The 11246-nt window shown below is 37.2% G+C and overlaps 1 protein-coding gene across 1 annotated transcript; it reads right to left on the reverse strand.

The window, feature by feature from the left end:
- Positions 1–1912: 1912 nt before the first annotated feature.
- On the reverse strand, positions 1913–8290 carry LOC100366381 (transcription factor 24-like). Its single transcript, XM_002740020.3, has 2 exons — positions 7827–8290; positions 1913–2157 (listed from the first exon to the last, which is right to left on the reverse strand). Exons 1-2 carry the CDS (start codon positions 8223–8225, stop codon positions 2044–2046), a joined length of 513 nt encoding a protein of 170 aa, XP_002740066.2. The 5' UTR covers positions 8226–8290; the 3' UTR covers positions 1913–2043.
- Positions 8291–11246: the final 2956 nt, after the last annotated feature.

Genomic DNA, 11246 nt, shown 5'->3' on the forward strand with positions numbered 1-11246 from the left:
TGACAAAAATTATCATCATCAAAATTAGATATTTGAAGATATCACCACGAAATTAAAAAATCTAAAAGCAACCAGACTTGTGTTTTTTAACAAGAAATTGAAAATATCACATTTTACCAAAAATCACAAAAATATTCATCAAAATTAGAGAATTGAAGATATCACCACGAAATAACCACATCTGAGAGAGGTCCACATGTAGTACCTATATATGTAATATCAAAGCAATTGGACTTGCGGTTTTTTAAGAGTAGTCGAAAATATCACTTTTCACCAAAAATTACAAAAATATTCATCAAAATTAGAGAATTGAAGATATCATCATGAATTTAATAAATCTGAGAGAGTTCCACACGTAGTACCTATATATGTAATATCAAAGCAATTGAACTTGCGGTTTTCAACAAGAATTCGAAAATATCACTTTTTACCAAAAATGACAAAAATATTCACCAAAATTAGAGAATTAAAGATATCATTACAAAATGATCAAATCTGAAAGAGGTCCACATGTAGTACCTATATATGTAATATCAAAGCAATTGGACTTGCGGTTTTTAACAAGAAATCGAAAATATCACTTTTTACCAAAAATGACAAAAAATATTCACCAAAATTAGAGAATTGAAGATATCATCATGAAATGAACAAATCTAAAAGAGGTCTACCCAAGGTATATATACACCAAGTATCAAAGCATTGAGGCTTATAGTTTTCAAGAAGAAGTCGAAAAAGTAAAACATTGACACGGACGACGGACGACGGACGACAGACGACGGACGACGACGGACAATCACTCATATGATAAGCTCCGCTCGACAAAGTCGACAGGGGAGCTAAAAACGGTAAAACACAGAAATGTGCAGTTTATACGGATTTAATATTGATGTCAAATAGCACAGATTTCTGATAGTTCGGTTACCCCATTTCGAAGCTACTGTAATATCATAGCAGACATTTCGTGATATACCCATTTGCATGCGTAGACAAGTATCATTTCAAAGTACTCCCAGTTAAAATAACGTACACGGCAATAATATGATATTGACTTTTATAAACAAATTATTCATTTTATCAAAATTCATTCAAATTGAAAATATACACAGGTAAAAGTACATGAAACACAAAAAAATATAATCTTGTTTTCAAAACAATATAAAAAATATTAATTAGAAAACACTGCAACTTAAAACATATTGTATATTGAGATATGAAATTCACTAATTAATAAGCATGCACATCATAAATTTGTCATTATGGAAATATAAGTAATATAATACAAACTAAAATAAAGCACGACACGTGAAGCATGTACCATGTACCAGGGCTGTTCGACGGCCTACTCCACGTTCCACACATGGCTGTTTGACGGCCATCTCCGTGTTTCACACATGGCTGTTTGACGGCCATCCCGCGTTCCACACATGGCTGTTTGTCGACCACCCTGGTTCCACACATGGCTGTTTGTCGGCCACCCTGCGTTCCACACATGGTTGTTTGACGGCCATCTCCGCGTTCCACACATGGTTGTTTGTCGGCCACCCTGCGTTCCACACAGGGCAGTTTGATGGCCATCCCAGTGTTACACATGGCAGTTTGGTGGACACCTGGCGTTCTATATTCACTTAGTTCGGGTGGGATATCAAAATAAGGCATGAATACTAGTAGTTGACTTAACACTTTACACGATAAACTGCATATTCTACAATGAGCTGGCCAGCGGCTCGTATAGGCATGTGTAAGTTTCTCTTCTCATACAAATGATTGAAAAAAAAGTGACCGCTAAATATCAGAAGTGGCAATTTGAATACAATATAATAGCAGTTTGAATAAACAGTGCAGCCTTGGCATAATATTAGACTATATATATATAATTAATGCAGAGTTTGGTAATTGCTGAGGGATTGAGTCTGGTGATGTGTTTCTTCGCATTGGTCATCGATAAGCCAATCAAATACTGACTTTGTATAAAATGAAAAACAAATCCAATGACTGTGAATAATGCAGCATTTCATAAATGTCTGATGTACTGAGACTCAACAGTTAACAGCTATCCGACGAACCACTTGGACTGGGTTGTGACGTCATCGAGCTGTATTGTGACGGAGGACTGGACGGCGTCGCTCCGACATAAAGCCTCGATCGCATCGGCCACTTCTGTGAAATAAATAATAAATAAAGATGTTATTATAAAAGTTCTGTTATAATTAGTTGTCATAATATATATTATGAGGTTATTACGAGGATACCAAAAAATATGCACGAAGACAGTACAGCGGAAGTATCGACCGACGCGCAGTGATGTGACGTTGTACTGTCTGAGTGCATATGTTTCGGTATCCTCGTAATAACCTTACTATTATACGTCTTTTCATCCTAAGGATACATCATGAGAATGTCGAAATATAAAAAGTTTAGAACAGATTGAACGAACTTTATAGTGTTATAGTTATTTGTTAACAGTGTTGTTATCAGAATCATAATTGTGTAAAAAAATCTTTATTCGAACAGGATTGCTAAACATTTTTAAAAAGTTTCGAAGATAACAATTCACCAAACTTGCGTCTATCATTTTGAGAGTTAAACATATGGCGCGCTCCCTGGAAACGTTGTGTTGCTATGAGTGGGACGGAAAGTCGGTACACAATTACTGATACACTCCTAACTCCCAACCACACCAGCCCCTGCGCATCGGCTGTTACATGAACTACCTAAAACTCCCCTTTCACCAGCCGAGATATCATTTACATTGATCGCATTGGAGGGACGCGTCTAATGTAAACAACATCGCTATATGAGTAAGTTATCTTACTGGTGGTATGGAGCGTGGGAAAGCTATAGTGGCAATATGGGATTAATCATGGCTCTGCGGATGGCGTGGCACCAACACTAATTGGCATTGAAGCCAATTAAAATGAACACAAGTACAGACATATGCAATATTTTCAAAAACAAAATTAAGCAATTATAGAGCACTGACTGTCTGGATCGGTTAGTCTTCAATTTCCTCCGATCTAGTAACCAAGGCAACCAAGCCATGGGGTAGACAGATCATTATTTTTTATGTGATGAGGAAGGAAATGATTGAAACGAATAACAATATTCACACATGAAAATAGTATATCTGCCCTATATAGTGTTATCAATGGCGGGGTGGTCTATGGTGCAATCCAACCAGCGGAGATCTAAATATGCACTATAATAATTTACACGCTTTATTACTTATTTTGAGAAAATACTGAATTATCGGAATACATAATATGGTGGTGATTTCACAAAGTAATGGTGTTTTTCTTCTATTAAGACAGGAAACACCGTTTTTGTATGGTGTAGTTAACCTACTCAGTATATTGGAAATGTACGCATGGCCTAAACGTTAACGCGCGACTATTAGAGGCATGCGTACTCTTGCTAACGTTCCACAGTTTTAAGTCGGTCTCATCTTGCGTAAACTAAGACCAAAAGACGGACAAGTGACGTGAAATATGAAGACATAGCTATTCTAATTATAATCGAAAGTTGGTATCTGCGTTGCATGCCAAGAATGAAGACATCATATCTACATGTATGTCTTAACCTGCTGACCCCGAACACCAGATTGTTTGGACAATATTAACTCATCATACCTTACACATAGTCGGTGACTCTACTTAATAAGAGGTTTAGTAGACACACACAGTATAATAAATACACAGTCAAAATAAATATTGTGTTAGACACTCAGACGATAAACCATATGTTTTGAAATAAAGTGCTGACAACGACGTTGTTTGTCTAATAAGTCTGCTCTACGAGGACCTTTTATTAGACAGGGTAATAGTATTAATGTTCAAGCTGCCTTGTTATGATATCAATTCCAAATTTTATTGGGTATTATTGTCAGGAATGAGTAGAAAATGCTGTAAGTACACAGGGTGCGTTGTACAAATGGTGAAAGCAAATAAGAAGTTTCAAGAATCGACGGCATAACTAAGGGATGGAATCTCACGGGGAATGTTTTTCTTGTTGACATGAGAAAATTGCTTCGTAAATCCAAGCATATTTATTATATAGAACATTACCGGGCCAGTTATGGTTACCGTGTAATAGTTTTAGTGGGTCTGGGTCCATATCGATCACTGATAGCGTAGTGACGGTGGGGTTGGGTCCATATCGATCACTGACAGCGTAGTGACGGTGGGTCTGGGTCCATATCGATCACTGACAGCGTAGTGACGGTGGGTCTGGGTCCATATTGATCACTGGCATTGCAGTGAACCAGACCCACGATCTCTATTATATAATGACCAGACAATTCTTATTGCGTGTACTCAGATAAGTAGTATGTTTATATGTTGATCGAATGATCTGATCAACAGGAATGTTCTCCTTGCTTTTCAAACATCGACAGAGTTTTCGTAATTTTTGTTATAATAAAATTCATACTTTTTTAAATAGGTGGCTAATTGCATCGATTATCAACCAACGTCGTCACTCGCTTCCAGGGAGGGCAGCACAAATACAGGTTCCGACATATTTCAAGACCACAGTGTGATGTTTAACATAGCCAGTGTCAGCACATTTGTTAGACCCGATATTCAACATTTGGTTGTGGTAAAATACACCAAATCCTAAAACTTACTCATTGTTAAGTTTTTCCTAAAATGTACCGCCATTTCTGTCATAATTGGTTATTTCTCACAAGAATAATCGTAATTTGAGTCATTTCCCTACAATGTGAATAGAGTGCCATAACAATGTTGGTTGGTAAACTCCATATCTCGTATGTGACGTATATTTGAAACATTAAATCAAATTGGTATGTGTGTGAAATGAGATGTATGGTTATCACTAGTGAACCTTGAACCCTCAGAATGCCTTGTAAGTTGTGTCGATACGATCACTGAATACAGGCATCGGATTTCCCAATGTAGTCAAGTGTTCTGTAGAGTCACGTGAGAAAACGGACAACGAGCAAATACTTTTCACGTTTGTTTTTCAGCTCTATTTGTTTGTTTTTCAGCTTTATTTGAATATATACTAAGTACGCTAAGTACGATATACTGCCACTAAATCAGAAATTACAGCAACAGAGCTGAGTTGTCGTCGTAATGCGGAAACAAATTACGACTGTGATTCATAAAATGGAAAGTGTAGAATGACCACGTGCCCTACTTACGCATAGGACCACAGCGGTAAATGTGACCTAAACTCTCACAAGACGGGTGTGGAAATAACGCCATCGAAAATTCACTTTGAATAATAAATACTAGTACATGAAACTACAAACTACATCATAGATATGTACCCTTGACAGGTACGAAAGCCGACTAAAATGTGTATTTATTGCTAGTAGAGATGATACCATGACAACACACATAAATAATGCCGTTAGCGCAAAGCCCGTGATATCATACCTGGTGTCAGTCAGTTTTCTTTCAATTCTTTATATCGTGTAATTTCAATGACAAAATGATATTTATTTGATTTTATTCGTAGTAGTACGTAAATTCGACAAAGCTTGACATCATGCACTCATCGATTGTCTTAGTGACGATTGACAATTTTAATAACTTTAAGAATCGATATAATTCGAGTGACTAGAATATATGCAAATGAGTTGCTGTACACGTGATGAAGACAGACGACGATCCTGTGATCATGTTGTAATATAATAATGTTTATTTCTCGTAACGATTTGGTGCTGTCCCGGGGATTGATATATAGACCTTTAAAAACAACCGTGTGCGTTATTGAATTCGAATTGAAAACATAATGCCAATTCATCCAGGAAAATAAATCTTTGAACATAAACTGTTAAAGTTCTTTCTATCTCAGTATATTTTAATGGTATCCATGGTGAAAGTCTTGCATCACATTTAAAATAGCATTGCTGACATGGGATGGACAAGGCAAAGCGTATATTATTATATTCTATCCCAACATACATATCTATTAAACACAACGATGAACGCAAAACCTGAATACATCTCAACGTGAGATAGTCTAAGAAAGCTGTGTTAACAATAACGCACAACAACCCGTGCATAGTATTTGGTTTGTTCAGATAGGGTACATTAGTCTCTTGCGTTCTGACGCATTGGCGCACCGGTCTACGTGTACTACGTAGTGCGACGGATATTGTCAAATTTTAAATCTAATTAGAGAGTATAACACAAATATACATAGTATAATTATAAGCAGGTGTTTAATATTCAAATGTAATTAGCATCGAAAGAAACAGTATATACGGAAGATAATCGACAAAGAGCAACATCGGTGGACGGGAGGTATAATCGTGCGGCGAATCGTGCAACGACAGTGGGCGGAGACACAGTGTGGAGGGACTGTGGCGGAGACTAGCGACGAATCGTGCAAGGATAACATATACATGTATACGTTTTAAACACAACATAATCACATTGGAATTAGACGATGCGGACATGGGGTAGTGACGTATGGTGCTGAAGACAGCATACACTGTGCACATTTTAGACACTGTATATGCGTCCGTTATACAGTAGTCACAACTCAACACACTAATTCCCCAATAACACGACAGAAATAATTATACAACACATTCACTCACACCAAACGTGTAGAAAAATGGAAGGCTATGTGATGACATGTTTTACATGCAGTCTTTGATATGTGAAACAAGTAAATAATAGTACATCTTTAACATTATCCGTCGTCTTTCACCGTTTACAACAGTTAATCACTGATTGTTGACATTTTTACACAATAATCGACTTCTTCAATAACTCCGGGGCATTTTTGTGCCGTATTATGAATAGTACATTGTGAAGGAAAAGTATGCGAGAGAGTTACAAGTTTGTTGAATTTCTACTTAATTGGGCTGACTTTTCAAGATTAATGACATACGGTGAATGGAAAAACAGTTATGTCAATAATAGGTGGGCTGCAAACATTCAATTACTAAGTAAATCCTCTATGTATAAAGTAAATAAAAACATTGGTTTGTTTGCACGTCCGTCAATCACCGATACCCTCGTCGGTCCTCAGGCGCTGACGATACACCCAAGATGAATAGACCAAGCTTGGAGATGTCTGCACCGACCTTACGTAGTGTTATCACTCCGGTCTTCGTTCTTATTGTGAGTAGTTTTCAACAAAACTTAAGTCGTTTTAAGAATCAATATCGACTCCTAGCGCGTCGTTTCAGGCAATATCCTGTCTGGAGTGCGTTTTTATTCAACTTCTAAAGAGGGACGGGTGACTACAGCGAATTCTCAACTCAAACCCATCAGTGAAATCAGTCTCTTCCACGACTAGTGTATTTTTACGTACTTGGACGAAGGGATTGAGACGGTAAATTACGAAATAGTATTTAAGTATATAAGTAGTTTGTGAGTTAATTTCATAGGAGTGGGATGTTTCGTGTCAAACACAAAGTCATAAAACGTGCTAAAACCTAAGTATACGAGAGTGTTCAAGGCACTTATTGTATTCTAGGGTGGACGTCAAAGCGACTGTAGGTTTTCTATGCATTGGAACGTAACCACGTCACACACATACAGAGTATCACTTCGAACCCTGTCTCACAGTACCATATACTGTGATGAATACAGACTGAGTACTCGGTGAAAAATAATCGAATAATCTCGTTATTATAATTCTAAATATGGATGAGAATTACTAGCAGGTCACATGACTAATCTAATGTACTTGGTTAAAACAATTCGTATTATTCGAAGTCACCACACACGGTCAGAGTGAATATGTAGGGTGCACTGAGTCGTGTATAATGCAGTGTTTTATACACACTTTCACTACTTAGATTAGAATTATACCACGTGTTGTTACCAAGTAAAAACAACACTAACCTTAACTGGATGTAAATAGCCATTAGCACCAAGTCTATGCTGTATTTCAGTTTCTTGACCATTGTCCGGGTTGTCCGAATCCAAAGTCTGCATTAAATGAGCTATATAAGTTGTAGCCAACACTAGCACATCAAGTTTGGATAGTTTAGTGTCCGGTGGAACGGCTGGTAGCGTCTTTTGTAATTCTAAAAATGCCGACCTCAGTGTTTTGACACGCGATCTCTCACGAGCGGCGTTAGCTCCTGTTGGTCGACCTCGTCGTCGAGGTCCGTTATTTTTTGCGGAGGATGTATTTACACGTTTTTTGCTTCTTTTGATGGTTTCATCCGATCCGGATATCACTTCATTATTTGTCACTGTTGATGAGTAGTGTTGATTTTCTTTCCGTGTCTTCGTCATTCTGGAGGTCTGGGACTGTCCGTAATACTGAGTGGTCGCAGTGCACAGTAGCCGATTGCCGTTAAGAAGTGTCCACACTTTACGTGACTTCAACGCCACCCCGTCATCACTTTCATTGGACTGTTCCATTAATAGTAGGGGTGAATCAGTTGTAGTAAATCCAACACCATATGTACATAAACTAATAATAATTGTATATGGTATTTTTAAATACATAAGCGTATCATTTTAGTTGCATATCATATATGAATTTATTAATGATAGTAAGATTAATTAGTTTATTATCTCGGAAGTTGCCTTATCGCGATCCACATCCGTCGTCCATATTGCATATTACGTAATCAACGTGTTCGATAATGATTGATTGATATTGATTGACTATTGGCGTATCAATAATATTTTAATTGTTATACTAGTGCGCCCTAGTATGACAGTGTATCTGTGGAGCAGTGCTATGCATATACTCTATATACATGTGCGTACAAGTGAGATAGTTTATATGCGAGTATTTGCTATTAAGCGTGTTGACTTGTTGGCTCCGTGGGTGACAAACATGTCGGATCATTGTGATAAGACGTTGACATATCCGGGCCCTGCAGCTTAATAAATCACATTAGCCAATGTTTAACAGGTAATCCAATCCATGATAGTATTGTAGCATGGTGAGCCGTAGCCATCAAAGCTACATTCCTGGTTAATTGGTATCTCGCCGTCAAACAAGCTATTCTCACTCACTCACTCGCAATGTGCCATGACTGGGACCGTGTGCTAGTATTTCATACTTTATATGTCATGCCATACGACTGCCTACCTTGTAAATCGGCGCTATATACTATAATTTATATACGTTTAAAAGTTACGGTACATGTGAAACTTGCGTTTGCAAAAAATGATTTTGTGTTTCAATCTATATAATAGTGTATGTTTCATTTATTTTAACACAGAGATCATCCTAATATAGATTATGATAACAAATATTAACATGTATATCAAAAGTCAACAGAATATTAGCAAAATATAGGCATCAGCATGTAATGTCAAATATGCATCATTCTGACAAAGACGATATAATATGAGTGGGGTTATGACGTAACCAACATCATTGTGGTAATGTATTTGTATCAAGTACGGTCAAATCATCATTCTGTCTAGGCGGCGGAAGGGTGGTGCCAGGCAGTCAACCTCGACTTAACTAGAACCATAGATCTACAAACCATGTTAGATTGTTGGTCCACACTCGAAATATCTGACATATTTATCCATAATCACAAGTATGCTCAACTAGTGAAAGATTGCTAGTGAAAGAGTGTATTTGTGGAGGGGGTGATTACACAATACAATTGTTTACTTTATAAATCTGTATTTATTCATTGACAAATTGTAAAATTGGTTTATATCAAGTTGTTTTTTCGTGTCGTGGTCGATATGGCTCCAAAACGAGGCATATATATTAGGGTTTATTCACACAAAATTAGAAGCGCACGGTACTGTGACCGTTCTTTAATTTAGAAGCTTACTTCAAATGCAAATATACAGAATTTGTTCAAATTTCATTATGTTGTATTCTGAGCCAATATAAACATTTTGACGTGAAAAAAATGTAATAAGCTATTTTTAATTATCCTTACTCCCACAACCATGGCCGTAATTTTCGTTTTCGTATTATCATTGTTAAAAACAGTCACGTGATGACACTGCCTATCGCTACCGCAAAGTATTGTTTCAATAGACACTGTCGCCTTCTGCTCACAGAATATACTACTAGTTTCAAAACTGGATTTACCGGTTATCTCAAGATACATGTAAGTTATGACATCATCTTGTTGTTTTTTGTTTTTGTTTTTTTTAAATTCCAGTGGATTATTATTGTTGTTTTCGAATAGCGAATGTTTCGCCTATTAAGTGTTTTTGTGTAACATTTGGTCTACAATAGAGTTTATTACTAGTAGACAAACAATTTGGTCTAAAATTGTCGGATGTGATCATTGGATTGAAATGGTATTTTTGTGATCTTAGACATGGTAGAACGCCCAATGATTCAACGTGTACGTATATACTACTACCTACACTTACACGTTTACGGCCACCCTACTCACCCTACTTTTAACGTACCACTTTAAATCAATATTTTGCCCTTTTCTACTTGTGGGGTAATTTTGTTTGCTGCCATGCCTGATTAAACCACATTAAATACAACTGAAAAATGATCCTGTAATGTTTAGTTTTGTGTAACACTTTTTGCATTCAGCGTAAAGCCATGCATCTCGACCCCATTTGCTGACTTGCCATGCTCATATCGATTACCACGACGCCGTTACGGTATGTCATGACGGGGCGGAAACTGTCCCAATGTTACATTCGCGAGTAAAGGTACTTGTGGTTTACAACAGTATGTTAACAAATGTTTGTCAGGTACTATCGTCTTACTGCAGTATGCCGACAAACGTGTGTCATGGAATATGCGCGATATGGACAATCTCGGATGCAAAGTCAAGTAATATGTTTGGTGGCCATCTTCCCGCCTTCTTACAGTACTTAATTTCACATTCTAAAATGGGTATAATTTATCGATAAAGTGGTTGAGACGGTACCCGGTGCTGCATTATAAATGCGAGGAGTGTTCAAGTTACTGAGAATATAGACTTAAATAGAAGCTTGGATTCTTGACTGTTAGACTCATGAATATGCATTGTGCGTTCTGAATTTCATTTTCGCAGAGAAATTTAGGTCCGAAACCCCAAAAAAGTTACTTTTCAATAGGCTGACAAAAATACAAAATGAAAAACCTGAACCAGACATATCAAATATACGGAGGCGTTCGAACAGGACGACAAGACAACGTATCTTCTGGGACTACAGTGTAGCTTGTTGGAAAAATAAAGTCAGTGATTCTCTGAAATAAGAGTGATTCGATGTCCCCCGGGAATACGCAAAGGCAGAGGGGTACATTGATATTTAAAAAAATAGTAAAAAGAGTTGTTTTGGTTTTTGGAGAACCCTCATATGTCATACTTATACAAG

Source organism: Saccoglossus kowalevskii, chromosome 18, assembly GCF_978046115.1.
Source record: "Saccoglossus kowalevskii chromosome 18, keSacKowa6.1, whole genome shotgun sequence".
Taxonomy (NCBI): Eukaryota; Metazoa; Hemichordata; class Enteropneusta; family Harrimaniidae; genus Saccoglossus; species Saccoglossus kowalevskii.

Excerpts from the sequence above, each read along its gene's own strand:
- LOC100366381 (XM_002740020.3), bottom strand. The coding sequence starts at position 8,225 with ATGACGAAGACACGGAAAGAAAATCAACACTACTCATCAACAGTGACA. Across the intron at positions 2,158-7,826 it reads GCTATTTACATCCAGTTAAG|AAGTGGCCGATGCGATCGAG; the intron begins GTTAGTGTTGTT and ends TTTATTTCACAG.